General features: G+C 43.4%; 1 protein-coding gene across 1 annotated transcript in view; it reads right to left on the minus strand.

The window, feature by feature from the left end:
* The window catches only part of bmp2k (BMP2 inducible kinase), a 179,981-nt gene that overhangs the window by 54,836 nt on the left and 103,280 nt on the right, over window positions 1-21,865 (minus strand). Inside the window, exons 5-6 of the mRNA XM_070871093.1 lie at window positions 6,918-7,039; window positions 4,309-4,390 (exon numbers count right to left, since the gene is read on the minus strand). Of these exons, the coding sequence (XP_070727194.1) occupies window positions 4,309-4,390; window positions 6,918-7,039 (204 nt within the window). The remainder of the gene's footprint in view (window positions 1-4,308; window positions 4,391-6,917; window positions 7,040-21,865) is intronic.

The raw sequence follows: 21,865 nt of genomic DNA on the forward strand, positions 1-21,865 counted from the left end.
ATTTTCAGGTTGGCAGGCTGTAACTAGTGCGGTACCGCAAGGATCAGTGCTTGAGCCCCAGCTATTCACAATCTATATTAATGATTTGGATTAGGGGGATCAAATGTAATATATCCAAGTTTGCTGATGATACATTCCCACCTAGGTTTGTAAGTTGTGAGGAAATGCAAGGAGGCTTCAAGGGGATATAGACAGGCTAGGTGAGTGGGCAAGAACATGGCAAATGGAATATAATGTGGAGAAATGTGAAGGTATCCACTTCGGTAGGAAAAATAAGAATATGGGGAGATTGGGAAATGTTGGTGTTCAGAGGGACCTGGGTGTCCTTGTACACTAATCACTGAAAGTTAACATGCAAGTACAGCAAGCAAATGGTATGTTGGCCTTGATTATAAGAGGATTTGAGCACAAGAGTAAAGACGTCTTACTGCAATGATATAGCGCCCTGCTGAGAACGCACCTGGAGTATTGTGTACAGTTTTGGTCTTCTTTCCCCAAGGAAGGAGGGAGCAACGAATGTCCACCAGACCGATTCCTGAGATGGGGGGGGGGGGGGGGAATTGCCCTATGAGGAGAGATTGAGTAGACCAGGTCTATCTTCTAGAGTTCAGAAGAATGAGAGGTGTTCTCATTGAAACATACAAAATTCTTACAGGGCTTGACAGGATAGATGCAGGGAGGATGTTTCCTCAGGCTGGGGACTCAAGAACCAGGGGTCAGTCTCACAATAAGGGGTCAGCCATTTACGACTGAGATGAGGAGAAACTTCTTCACTCAGATGGTGGTAAATCTTTGGAATTCTCTACCCTAAAGGGCTGTGGAGGCTCAATCTTTGAGTATATTCAAGACAGAGATCAATTGATTTTTGAATATTCGGGGTATCAAGGGATATGGGGACAGTGCAGTTCAGACAGAAGATCAGCCATGATTTTATTGAATGGCGGAGCAGGCTCGAGTGGCCGAATGACCAACTCCTGCTCCTAATTCTTATGTTCTTATGTCAAAGGTGCACACAAATCTGTTCAAGAACGCAGTGTTAAAAATAAAGATTACAATGTTTGATAGCACATTAACAGAAACTTCACGTGAACCTTGGCTAAAAGACACAAGTGCCTATCCTTGGGGTGTTGCTAGTTGGTATGATTGCACTAGGATGAGGGTGTGTGTGAGGGGTGGCTAGTGAGATGGGGAAGTGACAATGTAGATAGAGGGGGATGGGTGGAGGTGCAAGGTATATTGGGGAGAGTAAGAATGTGCAGGAGTAGGGTAGGGAAGGCAGAATGATGGGGATGTGATGAGTGGCACAGCAGGATGAGTTTGAGTGTGGCTTTGCTTTAATGTCATACTGAGATCATTGAAAGGTTTGCGCCACTGTAGCCTGGTCCTCCTGACGATATCCCTGCTTGTGCCCTCATGTGCAATGTCCAACCAGCTGTGTTGATTTCCTGGGGAGGTTCTCTTCCTCTTCCACCCATTGGAAGGGAAGAGAACCTCCCCACGTGCTGTGGTACCCTCTATAAGCATCTGGAGTCATGGGAAAGCCTGGTGCAGCCTTGCACCTTTGTGCAGTACTTGTAGCACCTCAATGCTGTAGAACACTGACAGCACAAATGTCAAAATTAATTTGCACATGGTCGCTTTAAGGAAACCGGCTGATGACGCATCATCAAATCCTCTTCTTTCAAGTAGCCAGGAAATGCGCTGGGTGGGTTTAACAAGCCCAATCAAGGGAAAATCATTTTAGACAGCGTGCTGGAGCTAGCAGTGAGGCCGGGACCCTCCACCAACGTTGCCCGCCACGGACCAGCCGAGGTTGGTAAAATCCAGCCCTTTATCTTTAAATGTTTGACAGCAACACCAACCATTTACAAACTTGCTGTTTGTAAATCCCACCCACTGTCGATATGGAAAAACAGACGACTAGATCCAAGGAAGCCAGCATTAGAAGCAAATAACAATTCTGTTTTTGTCTGATACTAAAACATCAAAACAATATAAAGAAAAAATAAAGACTTGGATTTATATAGCGTCTTTCATGACCACTGGACATCTCAAAGCATTTTATAGTCAATGAAATATCTTTGGAGTGTAGTCACCGTTGTAATGCAGGAAATGTGGCAGCCAATTTGTACACTAGCAAGCTCCCACAAGCAGCAATGTGATAATGAAAATGACCAGATAATCTATTTTTTTGTTATGTTGAATGTAAAGTACAAGCTTTGTAATTTTAATGGAGGTAACTTTCATAGGAACACTATACAAGTACTGCATACAATCAGTAATTTATTTCGCAAATATAGCAAGTGGCATGTGTGGCATGTGAAATGCTGAACAACTGGCATTCATTTTTATTTTTTAAATGTATTGTAAATTGCGAGAATAGCTACACTTTCATTTATTTGTTTTGAAGACAACTCAAACAGCAGAAAGATTGGCAACTTCTAGAAAGACTACCACTCAAGTTCAGAGGAAAATTCTAAATAAAAGTTCCAAATTAAAACCGGTTTAATTTAAGCAGACCCTTTTAGTAACACTAAAGTTTGGTTAAAGATACTACAGTATTGCGTTGATCATGTGTTTATATAGACACAATGAAATTCAATGCATTCGCGCCTCCTATTAGCGCCCCCAGGGTTATTACAAGATTAATATATGGAAAATCATGAGATCAACCCATAATTTCACTGCATATTAAAACCCAGCTATCAAGTATTATGTTAGATACCAGAGGAGATAGGATAGATTATATTAAAAACAGTGGGGGTGAAATTCGTTATTGCCCCGTTTGGGGGTGGTAACAGTTGGGAGGGGCGAAACCCTAGCCCTAGGCGCTAAAGTTTCACCCCTCTCAAAAAATTCAGGTTAAGTCAAGCGCTCCACTTCCTTCTTGGAATGGGGTGGACGCCTCGGCAGCGCTGCACACTGAGCCGGGCAGCACTGCCACGTCCAAGGGGTCCTTCCCTCCCTTAAAAGGAAGGGCCAACGCTGCAGACTCTGCAGGGGGAAAAGAGACCACTGGGGTGCCACGCGGCCAGCCCGCCACTCGAGCAGAGTGCTGGGCTGAGCATTCGCGGCAAGGACCCAGCGTAGAAAACTGCGAAAAGCAAGGAAAGCGTTTTTGTTATTTCCCATCGGCCACCTCGCCTTTAATTTTCAACCGGTAGTGGCCGGCTGCCCAATCCGCATCTCCTGCGGCTGCCGGTGTTTTGTCTGGCACTGCTGCTTGGGGCGAAAGTTAATTTCAGGGCTGGGGCGCTAACGGGGTGATGACTACATGATATCTGAGTGTAGGAGATCGGGGCACGAAGCCGCCCAAAATGGCGAGAGTCGTTGGCCGCGCCGCGCCTGGGCAGCACAGCATTTGCGACCCATTAGCGCCCATGGGAATCACGAATGCATTGAATTTCATTGTGTCTATATAGCACATGATCAACGCAATACTATAGTATCTTTAAGCAAATTATAAAACAAGGACAAAAAACTGAGAAATGAGCGCGAGAGCAAGGACACGTGCAAGCGAGCGCGAGCCGAGAGAGAAAGAGCGAGCGCGCGCGGTGGGTGGGGGGCGCGGGCGGGCGCACGTTTCTGTAACACCACAGGAAATCAACTAGTTTAGTATCAGATCCTTTTTGACTGGACACTGGCTTGGTGCTAGAATTGCACCTGAATTGAGTGAAAGATGCAACTTTTCAGTTAACTTCAAATATGCAAATTGCTCAAAACATTGTGCCACTAGAGGGCAGTGGTGATCTTTGTAAACACTAACAAAGCACATTTGGGCCAACCAGTGGAATAAATGGATACTCAAAAACATGTTGCCTACCTGTGACAATAAAGATAATTTTCACATACAATAACTGGAGCAAGTGCTTATGAGGATAGCAGTATGTTAGAGCTCCCATATATGCCACAAAGTGGTATGCGCAATGCATAAACCAACATAATCTAAGCTGTTGTTTTCCTTCCCCACCAAGCCAAACCTCTCTTCAGGCTTCCTCCCATTCGTCCTGAACTCACGACTTTTTCTTCCATTTCCCCTCATGGTCTCAGAACTCATCTCATCCATGAGACCCATCTCCTGCTCCAAGCCCCCCAGTCCCACTAAACAGCTGAGCCCCCCCTCCCCCCTAACTTCTCTTCCTGGCACCCATGCTAGCTGACATTGTAAATGGTTCCCTCTCCTCCGGTACTGCAAGTTGCAGCAGCTGGGGTGCTAGAAGCGAACCAATGGCCTTGTTCACACCACAACTGATGACTTACAACCAAAATACTTCTTAAGTGCTGTGAAACTTTGGAAGTTTTGCTCACCCAGATATCAGCCTTTGTCGTGATTGAGTTCCCTCCAAAAAGATTAATCATTTCAGGGGCTCTGTAAGACAACGTTGTATACCTAAAAAGAGAAATTCAAACGTTTACTTATGTGCAATCCTGTTCTATAGTATTTTTAATATAGTTAATTTAAACACTTGTCACATATGTTCTCATTAATGTTTTTGCATAAATTATTGCATCAGAACCCATAAAGTGCACTTATTAATTAAACTGTAATTGATGAGGTTCACACAAAGAATAGCTTTTCAGAAGAGACTAGAATAGTAGTGACACAATGAAAAGGTTTAGGTTTTCTGGACTAAGAGAAAACTCCAATTGATTTAGAAACAAATCAAATTCCTAGATGCCATTATTGTTTTTAACTCATTCTTCGATATGTTATTTAAAATTTACTAGAAACTAATCGACTACATGGTCCAAAAAATGAAGATGGCTGAGCCACTTGGTTCTTACTTTTAAAAAGCCAGCTGTCCTTCTTAACGATTCATCACATTTCATTTAAAAAATACAATCTTGCAACATGCATTACATTATCCGTAGTAACAAAAAATGATTAGCAATTTCACATCTACAATTTTGTTCTTCCTGCATCGATGTTCTGTCAAATGAGTGAATATTACAGTTTATAAAATTCACAGCACACGATGGGTAACAGATACCAGGTTTTCACAAATACCTGGTGGCCATTTGCTTTTTTTCAAAAAAATATAAAACTTTCCAACCTGATATGGTCTGTTTCTGCTCTCTCCTCCCACACATATTTCTAGGCAAATGGATGACCTACTGATCAGTTTCAAGGTCCCTGTCCAACTTCTGCTCTACCCAATGAAGATCAGAATGATGCCAAAATGATACATGCAAATCAGTGTCCAAGTAGGTTTCACTTTGGTACTGTATTAACAATTTGGGGCAGTGTAAAATATAGTTGAAGCCTCCAGTGACTAAAATGTATACATTTTCTAGCCCTGCAAAAATTCAGTTATTTACAGTACTAATACTTTTCCAGACATCATTGATGTGCTTTCTATATTTGTAGCTTGCAATGCCCAGTGAATGTTTGGTGGGGGAAAAAAAACTGGTGCAAGCTTAGGTTTACCACTAATTTATCTCTACAGCAAACAATGAATGTTGAAAATTACACAGGTTCTTCATTTGGTCAGTATGACTATGGAAAGATATAATACACATCTAGTATATTTAAGTTGGAATTGATGAACCAAAGGAGATACTCCGTACTTAAATTATTCGTTCTTCAAAGGTGCATATATTGCAAATACTTAAGGGATATCAGTAAATCGTAATAATATGTTACGGACTGATATGCCATTGCAGTGCACAAGCTTAACATCCATAGACAAATCTGAGCAGTTCTTTGTTCTGGAAACTAGGTTATGCATCTTTTCACAGGTCAAGGAGCACACTGAATTGGTGCAATTTGCACAGTTCACATTTAGAAGAAGAAAAATTATTTTAAAATATACATGTATCCAATTTTTGGCATCCAAACTAAACAAGGAAAAAGTTTTTAAAAAATCGATCGGCTGAAAATTGTGGCCTCGCCGAGTGCGTACGGACCCGGCGAGGCCTTGTAAAAGTCAGTTCTCGGGGCGCGGTGCACATGCGGCGAGAACCAGCATTTCCGATCTGTCAATTTCTTTAGACAGATGCTACTCATCCCCGCAGGAAGGACGTCCACATAGCAGAGATTGTGCTATTTGCCCAATTCATGCCCAGCGAATGTCCTTCAAACTTTTAAGCCTGGTAAAAGCAGGCGTATAAGCTTACTTTTATCAGCACACCACTTTTAAAACATAGAAAAATTAAATTTTATTCATTTTTAATATTAAAAACCCTGTCCATTAAGGCAAGTTTATTTCTAACCCTATTAAACAAATTAAACAATCTAACACATTAAACAAAATTCCAAAATATATATATATATATAATATATATTTAAAACATTTAATTATATTTAATTTCAATTAATTTTAAATATGCGAGGTGTTTTTTTTATTTATTTATTGTGCTGTGTTTTGTTTTAGGGGGTCATTCTCATTGATCGTATTGGGAGCCCGTAAAAATGGAGTTCCCATCATTATCAAAGAGAATACTCGATGGTGATTGGTGGTCCAGGCCCATGTGATTCCAGCAGATGCGTTCGTACATGGAAGACATCTTCCCATGCGCTGTGCAGCAAATGACTGGAATCCTACGTTCCTCCGGGACCAATAGGTAATTTCGTAGATTTTTTTTTTAGGGTCAGAGGCGTTCATACGAAGGAAGCCTCCCATCGCAATTTTCAGCCCGATACGTAGGCTGTCAAAAGGTTAAAAATATAGAATTACTATTAACAGCATTATAATAATGGTGATGGAAAGGTATGCGTACGGAAGACATTGGTGGAAAAGTGACAATATGGAGATAACTGGAAGCTAGCTGAGGGGAGAGCAAAGGGCAAGATTTCTGGGATCCAGTCATTCTTGCAATGACCGACAGACAGCAACACAGAATGCTATTACAGCCTTCAGAACAGTGTAAAATGCATCTCGGTAAAGCTTGAAGGAATAAAATAAAACAGGACTTACTTTTTGATTTCATCCTCTACAGTACTGACACCATGTACTTGAGAATTGAGAATTTTATGAGTTGCACTTCCAAAATCACACAGGACATAGTTTCCATGATCATTTAACAAAATATTTTCAACCTGCAAAAGGACAGCGAAAGACAAGAAGAAATTGTTAGTACTGCATTACAAAGTGACTAATGTTATCAACGTAAATTCAATTCAAAAAGACAAACTGGCAAGGTCAGCTCAATACTCAAACTCAAAATGAATGAGGAGATTTACCTACCTTGTAATGTCTTTATTTTTCCAAAAGGAAATATCTTCTATAATTTAGCTCAGGTCAACAGGTTAATTGTGGAGCTAATATTCATGAACATGTTTGACAATCAAGCTATGAGATTACGCAGATGACTCTCCTTCCCACATCATATTTATGGCACACTTACCATGGGCACTGTTTGTTCGGAAGCAAAGACACTCATACCAGTGTCTAAAAAGTAATTAACTCAAATAAATAAACAATTAACCTTGCAAAAAGAACAGATGAGCACAGTGAGTGGTTCACTTCCATTCAAATAATAAAGATCCACCACAATTATTCACACTTTCTTCATTCCATATCTGATACCTCTGGATTCCAACAGTGGCACACTAAGTGAGCTAGACACCTGCATTTGAAATAGAACTGCCAAAAAGCAAATCCCATTCAGTAGAGATTCAACAAAAACAATTGCTGCTAGTGGTAGGTTGAAGAATATTTGCCCAAGGAATTGACTAGGATTTCAGTAAAAGGAAATCATAAGTGTTGCTGTGCTGCACAAGAAAATGAGAATTGGGATGCAATTGCTTTGTTTCCTGCTCATTTTTATTTTCATTTATGTTCTGTTTCTCTTTTAATTTCTGTTCCCATTTTTCTGCTTGAATGTCTTAATCACATATTTTCTGGTTATTTTTATTTCTCTCCCATCTGCTCTCCTTTATAACTACTTAATGTTTTTCCTTCCACCAAAATGTTTTAATTCTGGATACATTCAACCACTCCAATAACCCCCATCATCTGTTGAATTATCAAAGGGAGACTTAGAAAAGGACTTGGAATGGTAGGCACTGTCAGCACAATGAGCTAAATCAAATAAAAAAGCAAGCAGAATGAAACAAGTATATATAAGAACATAAGAAAGAGGAGCAGGAGTAGGCCATACAACCCCTCGAGCCTGCTCCGCCATTTAATATGATCATGGCTGATCCGATCATGGCCTCAGCTCCACTTCCGCTGCCGTTCCCCATAACCCCTTATTCCCTTATCGGTTAAGAAACTGTCTATCTCTGTCTTAAATTTATTCAATGACCCAGCTTCCACAGCTCTCAGGCAGCGAATTCCACAGATTTACAACTCTCAAAAGAAATTCCTCCTCATCTCAGTTTTAAATGGGCAGCCCCTTATTCTAAGATTATGCCCTCAAGTTCTAGTCTCCACCATCAGTGGAAACATCCTCTCTGCATTCACCTTGTCAAGCCCCTTCATAATCCTATACGTTTCGATAAGATCACCTCTCATTCTTCTGAATTCCAATGAGCAGAGGCCCAACCTACTCAACCTTTTCTCAATCAACCTCATCTCCAGAATCAACCTTGTGAACCTTCTGAACTGCCTCCAAAGCAAGTGTATCCTTTCGTAAATATGGAAACCAAAATTGTACGCAAAATTTCAGATGTGGCCTCACCAATACCCTGTATAAAAGTAGCAAGACTTCCCTGCTTTTATACTCCATCCCCTTTGCAATAAAGGCCAAGATTCCACTGGCCTTCCTGATCACTTGCTGTACCTGCATACTAACCATTTGTGTTTCATGCACCAATACCCTCAGGTCCCGCTGTACTGCAGCACTTTGCAACTTTTCTCCATTTAAATAATAACATGCTCTTTGATTTTTTTCTGCCAAAGTGCATAACCTCACACTTTCCATTATACTCCACCTCCCAAATTCTTGCCCACTCACTTAGCCCATCTATGTCCTTTTGCAGGTTTTTTGTGTCCTACTCACACATTGCTTTTCCTCCCATCTTTGTATCGTCAGCAAACTTGGCTACGTTACACTCTATCTCTTCATCCAAATCGTTATAGATTGTAAATAGTTGAGGTCTTAGCACTGATCTCCACTAGTTACTGATTGCCAACCAGAGAATGAACCATTTATCCCGACTCTCTGTTCTCTGTTAGTTAGCCAATCCTCTATCCATGCTAATATATTTAAATATATAAACCCCGTGAACTTTTATCTTGTGCAGTAACCTTTTATGTGGCACCTTGTCAAATGCCTTCTAGAAGTCCAAATACACCACATCCACTGGTTCCGCTTTATCCACCATGTTCGTTACATCCTCAAAGAATTCCAGCAAATTTGTCAAACATGACTTCCCCTTCATAAATCAATGCTGACTCTGCCTGACTGAATTATGCTTTTCCCAATGTTCTGCTACTGCTTCTTTAATAATGGACTCCAACATTTTCCCAACCACAGATGTTAGGCTAACTGGTCTATAGCTTCCTGCTTTTTGTCTGCCTCCTTTTTTTAAAAAAAAATAGGGATGATACATTTGCAGTTTTCCAATCTGCTGGGACCTCCCCAGAATCCAGGGAATTTTGATAAATTACAACCAGTGCATCCACTATCCCTACCGCTACTTCTCTTAAGACCCTGGGATACAAGTCATCAGGTCCAGGGGATTTAGTCCCATTATCTTACTGAGTACCACCTCCTTAATGATTGTGATTGTGTTAAGTTCCTCCCCCCCTATAGCCACTTGACTATCCACTGTTGGGATATCTTTAGTGTCCTCTACCGTAAAGACTGATACAAAATATTTGTTCAGAGTTTCTGCCATCTCCTCTCCATGTTGCCCATCACTAATTCCCTGGTCTCGTCCTCTAAGGGACCAACATTTACTTTAGCCACTCTGCCTTTTTATATACCTGTAGAAACTCTTGCTATCTGTTTTTATATTTCATGCTAGTTTACTTTCATAGTCTATCTTCCCTTAATAATTTTTTAAGTCATTCTTTGCTGGCTTTTAAAAGCTTCCCCATCTTCTGTCCTCCCACTTTCTATGCCCTTGTTTTTAATTGGATACTGTTATAGAGAGGGCTACCTGGATGCACCAGTGGCTTCATCTCCCCGCAGGCGTAATAAACCGTTTTGATGTATGGACCGACCCCGAGTGACAAGTGATTCTTGAAGATTCTTGAAGATTCTTGATGGTTCGTGGCACCATCGCGCTATCAATGGTGCCACGAACAGGAAAAATTCATTTTGCAGTCAAAAAAAAAAATCACACAAGCACTCTCACTCAAAGACAGACATTCACAAAAGTCTCTCTTCATTCAACAAAGCTTATTGTTTGGCCGGCTCTATTTTTTTAGATCCATACATCACTTAAGATAGTCACTATCAGGATTTTTTTAATAAATTAATACATGATGATAGATTACTACATGATTGATTTACTTTCTTTGTTAATTTTACGTGGGCTCGAAGAATTAGAACCCAGGCCTTTTCATCTTTATCTTTCCTTTCCTGTTTCCACCACTCTCGCTGATCCTCCAGCGAGTCGTTGGGTTTCCAACCTGATGTAATCATTTGACTTATTATCCTTTTCTGTTTCTCCGCCAAGTGGCGGGTAAGGGACCCTTCGGGTGGCCACTCGAGTTCTTTTGTTATATTGGCCATGTTTAGTACTTAGTATAGTTAGAGATGTAACTCTGAGGTCCGCCTTCACCAGCGTGACTTGTAGTAGACCACCTCCCTCTCAGCGGTCCGCCTGCATCAGCGTGACTTGTAGTAGGCTGTTTCTAACTCGTAAATTTAGTTGGGGCAGCTCGTTAGAGATCTAACTCTCAGCGGTCCGCCTTCGCCGGCGTGACTTATAGTAGGCCGTTTTCTAGCTACTGTCAGGTTACGAATCTGCTATTATACACTCACGCAATTCTTAAAACACGTTTAAGCAATTCCCGCAGTGCTCTACGCCTCCTGAACGACTACCTACCACCGTTTTGCCTGTTGGTCCGATCCTCCTTACAGGTTGGATATTGTGTCGGCCTCCGGATACCATCTGGTCCCTTTCCCCCGGGATCTACTGCCAATACTCACCCGGATTCTCCAGGGGTGTCCCAACTGCCTCTGCAATATCCTGTTCGTGATGCCATTGTTAGCGTGAATGTACCCTCCAAGAATCACTCGTCACTCAGGGTCGGTCCATACATCAAAACGGTTTATTACGCCGGCGGGGAGAGGTACCTGGACCCACCAGTTGCTTCATCTCCCCGCCGGCGTAATAAACCGTTTTGATGCATGGACCGACGCTGAGTGATGAGTGATTCTTGGAGGATACATTCGCGCTAACAGATACCATCCTTTATTTCTTTAGTTAGCCACGGATGGCTATCTTTTCTTTTACACCCTTTCCTCCTCAGTGGAATATATTTTTCTTGAGAGTTATGAAATATCTCCATTAATGTACACCACTGTTCCATCAACCGTCCTGCACTTTAATCTATTTTGCCAGTCCACTTTAGCCAACTCTGCCCTCATACCTTTGTAGTCTCCTTTATTTAAGCTTAGTACGCTGGTTTGAGATCCAACTTTCTCGCCCTCCATCTGAATTTGAAATTCAACCATGCTATGATCACTGATTCCAAGTGGATCCTATACTAGGAGATTGTTTATTAATCCCGTTTCATTACATCTAAGATAGCTTGCCCCCTGGTCGGTTCCGTTACATACTGCTCAAGGAACCCATCCCTTATGCACTTTATGAACTCTTCCTCAAGGCTACCCTGACCAATTTGATTTGTCCAATAACGTAGAGGTTAAAATCATCCATGATTATTGCTGTTCCCTTTTTACAAGTATCCATTGTCAAAATGTGTAAGATTATAAGGGGGCTTGACAAGGTGGGTGCAGAGAGAATGTTTCCACTGATGGGGGAGACTAGAACTAGAGGGCATGATCTTAGAATAAGGGGCCGCCCATTTAAAACTGAGATGAGGAGAAATTTCTTCTGAGAGTTGTAAATCTGTGGAATTCGCTGCCTACGAGAGCTGTGGAAGCTGGGACATTGAATAAATTTAAGACAGAAATAGACAGTTTCTTAAAGGATAAGGGGTTATGGGGAGCGGGCAGGGAAGTGGAGCTGAGTCCATGATCAGATCAGCTATGATATTGAATGGCGGAGCAGGCTCGAGGGGCCGTATGGCCTACTCCTGTTCCTATTTCTTATGTTCTAATTAACTACAGTTTTCAGAAGCTATACCAAGGCTTTATAATACACTGGCCTGACCACATTTAAGAATAGCATATGAACATAGGAACAGGAGTAGGCCATTAATCCCCTCATGCGTATTCCGCCCTTCGATTAGATCATGGCTGATCTGCGATCTAATTTCATTTACCTGTCTTTGGCCCATAGACATAAATTCCTTTATTAGCTTTTTGTTAACCAATCTCCAATTTAAAATTAATTGATCTAGCATCAATTGATGTTTGCGGAAGAGAGTTCCAAACTTCTCCCACTCTTTGCGTGTAGAAGTGTTTCTTAATTTCACTCCTGAAAGGTCTGGCTCTAATTTTTAGACGATGACCCCTAGTCCTAGAATCCCCAACCGGCGGAAATAGCTTCTCTCTATTTACCCTCTGTTCCCCTTAATATCCTGAAAACTTCGATCATATCACACCTTAACGTTCTAAATTCTAGGGAATACAACCCTAATTTGTGTAATCTCGCCTTGTAACTTAACCCTTGAAGTCCGAATATCATTCTGGTAAACCTACACTGTACTCCCTCCAAGGTCAATATATCCTTCCTCAGGTGTGGTGCCCAGAACTGCTCACAGTACTCCAGGTGTGGTCTAACCAGGGTTTTGTATAGCTGCAGCATAACCTGTACCCCCTTGTATTCTAGTCTGAGATATAAAGGCCAGCATTCCATTAGCCTTTGTGATTATTTTCTGGACCTGTTCAGGACATTGTAATAATCTATGTACCTGAACCCCCAAGTCTCTTTGGACATCCACTATTTTTAGCTTACCATTTAGAAAATACCCTGTTCTATCCTTTTTAGGAACAAAGTGGATGACCGCACACTTACTTCCATTGAATTCCATTTGCCAGTTTTGCCCATTCACTTAATCTATCAATGTCCATTTGTAATTTTATGCTTTCATCGACATTGTCTATAATGCAGCCCATCTTTGTATCATCGGCAAATTTGGATATATGACTTTCTATGCCATCATCTAAGTCTCATCCTGGTTCCATTCTTATCTATCTAATCGTTGCCAGAAAATCACCTGCAATAGCTTCTCTTCCCACTCCAGCATCTTTACCTCTGATGTCCCCCAAGGATCTATCCTTGACCCCCTCCAATTTCTCATCTATATGCTGCCCCTTAGCAAACTCATCTGAAAATTTGCCGTCAGTATCCACATGTAATCTGACGACACCCAGCTTTACCTTTCACCAGCACTTCTCTTGACCCCTCCACAGTCTCTAAATTGTCAGACTGCTTATCCGACATCCAGTACTGGATGAGCAGAAATTTTCTCCAATTAAATATTGGGAAGACCGACACCATTGTCTTTGGTCCCCACCACAAATTCCGTTCCCCAAACACCGACTCCATCCCTCTTTCTTGCATTTATCGGAGGCTGAACCAAACTGTTCGCAACCTTGGTATATTTGACTCAGAAATGAGTTTCTGAACACACATCCGCGACATGACTGAAACCGCCTACTTCCACCATTCCATTCAAAAAATGCAAGTCAGGTTGTCAGGCATGATCCACCTTTCACAACTCCATGCTGGCTCTCTCATCAATTGAAAATTTGATCTGTTCAGTCACCATATCCTTAATTATAGACTCTAGCAATTTCCTGACGACAGATGTTAGGCTAACTGGTCTATAATTCCCTGTTTTCCCTCTCTCACCATTCTTAAAAAGCGGAGTGACATACACAATTTGCCAAACTAAAAGGAAGGTTCCTGAATCTAAAGAACTTTGGAAGATTATAGTTAGTGCATCTGCAATGTGCTCACCGACTTCCTTTAAAACCCTGGGATGGAAACCATCTGGCCTTGGGGATTTGTCACTCTTTCTTGCCTATGGACCCAAGTTTCTGATGCTGCTGAAAACGGCGCACCTCCGTGATTTACGTAACCTGTCTGGGAAAAAAAGTGCGCCGATATCTTACCGGGGAATTCTCCGGTCGTCCTGGAACGTGGCGTGGTGCAGCGGAGTCTCCCTGGGGCGGAGCAAGTCAATCGCAGCCAGGAGGGCGGGGCTAGGGATCAGCGTTCTTCTGAGTGCCGGCAGCGTTGCGCAGGCGTGTTGGAGCATGTGCGCATGCGCAATGGCTCAGCAGGGCGTTTTTCTCCAGTCTGTCTTTGAATGGTGGGTACCGGGGAGGTGGGAAGGGGGTGGAGGAGCGTGGGAAGGGGGTGGAGGAGCATGGGAAGGAGGGCACTGGGGAGGTGATCGGTGGGGGAGAAGCATGGGAAGGGATGGAGGAGCGTGGGTTGGAGGGCACTTGAAATGATCGGAGGGCCGGAGGAGAGCAGGTGTGCCTCCGTCCAGCCTCCGCCCCCTCCCCCACCATCTCTCCCTTCCCCCCTCCACCATCTCTCCCTTTCTCCATGCCCCCCCACCTCCCATCTCTCCCTCCCCCCCCCCCCACCCCCACCAAACCCCTCACTGTCAGAGACAGAGAGACAGACACTGACAGAGAAACTGAGAGAGATACTGACAGAGACACGGAGAGAGACTGACAGAAACACCTTCCTTTCACAAAGGTAGAACTTCTATTTTTTATTTTTTATTGATTGGTTGCTTATTACTTTGGTCTTGGTGTTTTAGGTGCAGGGTTCCTTCTATTTTTTTATTAATTAATTGCTTATTACTTTTTGTGCTTTGTTTCGTGCTTGGTGCTTTCAATGTACTGCGCTTCTTTAATGTTGTTGTGAAGGTGTTTATGGAAAATTCTCTAACTTCCCTTCCCCCACCCCCGTTGTGATGTTGATGTGTCCTTTGTGTTTAATGCTTCCCATCTCCCATCTCTGGCTGTGCCTGCACTAAACTTAACTCTAGGTAAGGTTTTTCAGAACTTACTCCATTCTAAGTTAGTTTGGAGTAAGTTTTCGCTGCCAAAACTTGCAAAACAGGCCTAAGTGGCTGGACACACCCCCTTTTAAAAAAGAAACCTGAACTAAAATGAACCTAAACTAACTCACTAGAACTAGAGCAAACTAAGTGCCGAGAATTGTGATTTCTAAGATACCCAAAACTAAACTAGCTGCTCCAAGAAAATTGGAGTAACTCCACTCGAAACTTGAGCCCATTATTTTCTTCATTACTGTTATTTTACCTACGTTAATTTTATTGAGTCCCTGGCCCCGATGCAATATTAGTTTCTTTGCGATTTCCGCTATGCTATCCTCCTCTTCTGTAAATACTGACGCAAAGTAATTAGTCAAATGTGCGCCATTTCCCCATTGTCATTAAAAAAAAGTGGTGATATTGTCAAAGAGGTCAACATTGCTCCTGACCACCCTCCTTTTCCTAATGTAACTATAAAAAATTCTTCGTATTGATTTTATATCCTTTGCAAGTTACTTTTCATACTCCCTTTTTGCAGCTCTTACTATTTGTTTTGTGACCGTTTGCTGTTCTTTGTATCTTTCCCATTCGCCAGGATCTGTGCTATATTTTGCATTTTTGTATGCCCTTTCCTTTAGTTTATGCTATCCCTTACCTTCTTAATTGCCCATGGCTTTTTTTTTGGCATGTAGAGCTCTTGCCCCTCAGGGGTATAAACTGGTTCTGTATCATGTTAAATTCTATTTTAAACATCTCCCACTGATCTTCTGTCATTTTACTCACTAATCGATTTACCCAGTTTACTTTGGACAGTCTCATCCCATTAAAGTCGGCCTTACCTCAATCTAGAATCTTAGTAGCTGTTTTGTTTTTCTCCTTTTCAAACGTTATCTTGAACTCAATCATGTTATGATCGCTGTTGGCTAAATGTTTACGCAGTTAGGCTGTTAATTAAATCTGTTTCATTACTCATTACTAACTCTAATATGGCTTGCCCCCTTATTGCCTCTAGGACATATTGTTGTAGAAAACTATCCCGGACACACACAAAATTCACGACCTTTCTGACAGGCGCTAGTCTTCCTTTCCCAATCTAGATGAAAGTTAAAAACCCCCTTTACAACACGCTTGTCTAATCTTTGCATTTATACAATCTAGCACTTTAAAGCTGCTACCAGCGGGCCGATACACAACTCCCACTACAGTCTTAGATCCTTTCCTATTTCTCAATTCAACCCATAAGGTCTCTACTGGCTGCTTACCTCTCTTTTTAAATCCTCTCTTATTGAAATGATTTCATCCCTGATCACGAAGGCTACTCCTCCTCCCCCTCTGCCATTTTCCCTATCTGTCCTGTAAACTTTACAACCTAGTATATTTAGTTCTCAGTAATGGCTGCCATGTTATACTCTCCAATTTGAATTTGTGTCTGTATTTCATTCAATTTATTCCTTATACTTGGTGTGTTTGTATAAAGAACGCTTATTTGGCTAAAGGGTCCTCAAAGTACAGTATGTAAACTAATGGCCCAGAATGTACCCATTTGTTAAGATTTTTTTCCTCGCCCTTCAGCTCGAAAAATATTTGCACTGGAAATGCAAGCGCATAACTAGGTCAATGAGACAGTTAGGACCTTGGTGAATGATGGGACCAAAAGTCTTACCTCCTTATCCTTAAATCTCATTGGTTAGAGAAAGAAACAGGAATGATAAGCGGAAGAAATAGGTTGAATTAGAGTCAAATTAGATAAAGAATGTGAAAGGGTGGGAAAGAAAGATTAGATTGAGAGAGAAAAAAAGACAGAAGGAAAAGTAAAAAAATAAATATTACAAAACCTCTCGGAACAATTTACTACCTCAAAGAATGAGACTCCCGTTTCAATTGCTCTCTTTTTGGACGGAGAGGTTGTGTGGCATTGCAGGAGCATAAATATGTTCCTTAAAAGGGTTCTTACATCATTAGATATGAACCCTAACTTTCTGCAGCAAGTTTAATTCATTTTAACCGTGTAAATGCAGCAATTTCTTGAAACTCACAGGTTGACAGCGAGATATTGCTTTTGCGAGGCCAGCAGCAGAACGTCGCAAATGGTCCACCAATTTGCCGATTCGCAACTCACGTTTTATTCCTTCCTTGCCACAAATTGCTGGCTATTTTTATATGAACGGCGTGTGCATTAAGCTCACCGTACCAAAAATAGTGGGGAACCAATGAGAGTAAGGAACTAAAAATAATTAAGATCAGCAGAGAAAAAGTGCTTGAAAAACTAAAAGACGACAAATCCCTGGGACCAAATGGCCTACATCCCAGGGTTCTAAAAGAAGCAGCTGCAGAGATAGTGGATGCATTGGTTGCGATCTTCCAAAATTCCCTAGATTATGGAACGGTTCCAGCGGATTGGAAAGTAGCAAATGTAACCCCACTATTCAAGAAGGAAGGGAGAGAGAAAACAGGGAAACAGTTAGCCCGACACCAGTTGTCAGGAAAATGCTGGAATCCAAGTGGTACTTGGAAGATCATAATGGCCCAAAAATCGTGGTCGGAGGTTTCCTGCGGCTGAATGCCTCCGACCAAAAAACTTAACGAAAGTATCTGGTGGTGCCAGAGGAATGTATACTTGCAGTCCGAGGTCTAGATGCACAGACCAGCATATGGGCTCACGCATCCCAGGAACGTAAGTGCAACCTGGGATCACGTGGGCCTGGACCACCAATGAACATGGAGTATTCTCATTGATAATAATGGGAGCTCAGTTTGTACAAGTTATATATAACTGGCGACGAGATACAGATGCCGAATCCAACGATGCAAAGAACAGGGGGCATCCTGGAGAAATTCTCGGAGTGAGATGATTGGGAAACCTTCGTGAAGCGACTCGACCAATACTTCGTGGCCAACGAGTTGGAAGGAGAAGCAAACACTGTCAAACGAAGGGCGATTCTCCTCACCGTCTGCAGGGCATCAACGTATGGCCTCATGAAAAATCTGCTTGCTCCAGCGAAACCCACAGAGAAATCATACGACGATTTGTGCACACTGGTCCGGGAGCATTTGAACGAGAAGGAAAACGTTCTGATGGCGAGGTACCAGTTCTACACCTACAAAAGGTTTGAAGGCCAGGAAGTGGAGAGTTATGTCGCCGAGCTAAGACGCCTTGCAGGACATTGCAAATTTGAAGGACATTTGAAGCACGTGCTTAAAGACTTTTTCGTACTTGGCACTGGCCATGAAGTGATACTTCGCAAACTTTTGAGTGTAGAGACCCCAACCTTGAGTAAGGCCATAGCGATAGCCCAGGTGTTCATTGCCACCAGTGACAATACTAAGTAAAAATCTCAGCACACGAGTGCTGCTACAAGAACTGAACAATGTGATGTTTTCAAATCGCAACATACAGGGCAGGCCCCACATGCCTGCAGCTGCACGTCCGCAGATGTCTCAGAGTCCAACATCAAGGGCGATGAATGCAAGGCCATTAACACCTTGTTGGCGCTGCGGGGGTGGTCATCTTTTCCATTCATGCCGCTTCAAAGGGTATGTTTGCAAGGGCTGTGGAACAATGGGACACCTCCAACGTATGTGCAGGCGAGCTGCAAACCCCGCTAATCCTGCAAACCATCATGTTACAGGAGGACAGATCCACGGTGGATCACGACAAACCAGAGCCTCAGACCGAGGAGGCAGAAATATATGGGGTGCACACATTTACTACAAAGTGTCCCCCAATAATGCTGAAGGTTGAATTAAATGGACTCCCGATGTCAATGGAGCTGGACACGGGCGCGAGCCAGTCCATTATGAGCAAAAAGACTTTCAATAAATCATGGTGCAAGCAAGGCCTCAAGGCCAGTCTTGACCCCATTCACACGAAACTGAGAACTTACACAAAGGAACTGATTCCCGTAATCGGCAGTGCTACTGTAAAGGTCTCCTACGATGGAGTGGTGCACAAGCTACCACTCTGGGTGGTACCGGGCGACGTCCAACGCTAATCGGCAGGAGCTGGCTGGGAAAGATACGCTGGAACTGGGACGACGTCAGAGCGCTCTCGCCTGCTGATGACACTTCATATGCCCAGGTCTTAAACAAGTTCCCTTTGCTGTTCGAACCAGGCATCGGGAAGTTCCAAGGAGCAAAAGTGCAGATCTACCTAATTCTGGGGGCGCGACCCATCCATCACAAGGCGAGAGCAGTACCGTCCATGATGAGAGAGGGTGGAGATCGAGCTGGACCGGCTGCAATAATTTCGCCAATCGACTTCAGCGAATGGGCCAGTCCGATTGTTCCAGTCCTCAAGGGAGACGGCACCGTCAGAATCTGTGGTAATTACAAAGTAATTATCAAGTATTGCTTCTCCCTGCAGGACCAATACCCACTACCAAAGTCTGACAACCTTTTTGCTACGCTGGCAGGAGGAAAGACGTTCACGAAGCTGGACTTGACTTCGGCCTACATGACGCAGGAGATGGAGGAATCATTGAAGGGCCTCACCTGCATCAACACGCACAAAGGTCTCTTCATTTATAATAGATGCCCGTTTGGAATTCGATCAGCCGCGGCGATATTCCAGAGAAACATGGAAAGCTTACTGAAGTTAGTCCCGCGCACGGTGGTCTTCCAGGACGACATCTTGGTTACAGGTCGGGACATAGTCGAGCATCTACAGAACCTGGAGGAGGTTCTTAGTCGACTCAACCACGTGGGGCTCAGGTTGAAACGCTCAAAGTGTGTTTTCCTGGCACTTGAAGTGGAGCTCCTGGGAAGACGAATCGCGGCGGACGGCATCAAGCCCACCGATTCGAAGACGGAGGCAATCGAGAACGCACCGAGGCCACAGAACGTGACGGAGCTGGTGTCGTTTCTAGGACTCTTGAACTACTTTGGTAAATTCTTACCGGGTCTCAGCACACTGTTAGAACCACTGCACGCCTTACTGCATAAAGGAGACGAATGGGTATGGGGCAAACGCCAAGAAAATACCTTTATAAGCGCTAGAAAATTGTTCTGCTCAAACAAATTCTTTATGTTGTATGATCCATGCAAGTGTTTGGTACTAGCATGTGATGCGTCGTCGTATGGCGTCGGGTGTGTATTGCAACAAGCTAATGAATCTGGGAAATCGCAACCGGTTGCTTATGCATCCAGGAGTCTGTCTAAGGCTGAGAGAGCCTACAGCATGATTGAAAAAGAAGCATTAGCGTGTGTCTATGGGGTAAAGAAAATGCATCAATATCTGTTTGGGCTCAAATTGAATTGGAAACGGACCATAAGTCCCTAATTTCCGAGAGTAAGGGGATAAATACAAATGCATCGGCCCGCATCCAGAGATGGGCACTCCTGTGTCCGCATACAACTATGCCATCCGCCACAGAAAGCTGTGCCGATGCTCTCAGTCGGCTGCCATTGCCCACCACGGGGGTAGAAATGGAGCAGCCCGCAGATTTAGTCATGGTTATGGAAGCATTCGAGAGTGAGCAATCACCCATCACAGCTCGACAGATTAGAACCTGGACGAACCAGGACCCCTTCCTGTCCCTAGTAAAAAATTGTGTGCTTTACGGAAGCTGGTCCAGTGTCCCAGTGGAAATACAGGAAGAGATAAAGCCATACCAGTGGCGCAAAGATGAAATATCTATACAGGCAGACTGCCTTCTGTGGGGCAATCGGATAGTGGTCTCCAAGAAGGGCAGAGACACTTTCATCAGTGACCGCCACAGTTCCCACCCAGGCATCGTAATGATGAAAGCAATAGCCAGATCCCACGTGTGGTGGCCCGGTATCGATGCGGACTTGCCTGCGGGCACAGATGTAACACATGCTCACAGTTAAGCAATGCACCCAGGGAGGCGCCACTAAGTTTATGGTCTTGGCCCTCCAAACCGTGGTCTAGGGTCCATGTCGACCATGTAGGCCCGTTTTTGGGTAAAATGTTCCTTGTGGTTGTAGATGCGTACTCTAAATGGATTGAATGTGAGATAATGTTGGCAAGCACATCCGCTGCGACCACTGAAAGCCTGCAGGCCATGTTTGCGACGCACGGATTACCTGATGTCCTTGTGAGAGACAACGGGCCATGCTTTACCAGTGCAGAGTTCAAAGAATTCATGACCCGTAACGGGATCAAACATGTTACATCTGCCCCGTTCAAACCAGCATCCAATGGTCAGGCAGAGAGAGCACTGCAAACTATCAAGCAGGGCTTGAAGAGGGTAACTGAAGGCTCACTGCAGACTTGCCTATCCCGAGTTCTGCTCAGCTACCGCACGAGACCCCACTTGCTCACTGGGATTCCACCTGCTGAACTGCTCATGAATAGGGTACTTAAGACAAAGCTCTCGTTAGTTCACCCTGATCTCCATGAACAGGTAGAAAGCAGGCGGCTTCAACAAAGTACATACCATGATAGCGCAAATGTGCCACGTTGAATTGAAATCAATGATCCTGTATTTGTATTGAATTATGGACAAGGTCCCAAGTGGCTTCCTGGCACTGTCGTGGCCAAAGAGGATCAAACTTTTAAAAGGACTCATTCACTGGAAAATCAAACTCAGATTCACGGACTATCCTGAACAACCCACTTTGGACCCCACCTTCTTTGAGCCCCCCAACATACACACCAGTGGCAACCGACACTGCGATTGGCCACGAAACAGAACTCATCACCCGCAGCAGCCCAGCAGGACTTACCACACCAAGCAGCCCAGCAAGGCCAGCTGCACGGCAGCCCAGCGAGGGCCCAAGAAACAATTTACCAAAACCAGCATTTGCACCGAGACGATCAACCAAGGAGAGGAAGGCCCCAGATCGACTCACCT

The sequence above is a fragment of the Pristiophorus japonicus genome, chromosome 2 (genome assembly GCF_044704955.1).
Source record: "Pristiophorus japonicus isolate sPriJap1 chromosome 2, sPriJap1.hap1, whole genome shotgun sequence".
Lineage (NCBI taxonomy): Eukaryota > Metazoa > Chordata > Chondrichthyes > Pristiophoridae > Pristiophorus > Pristiophorus japonicus.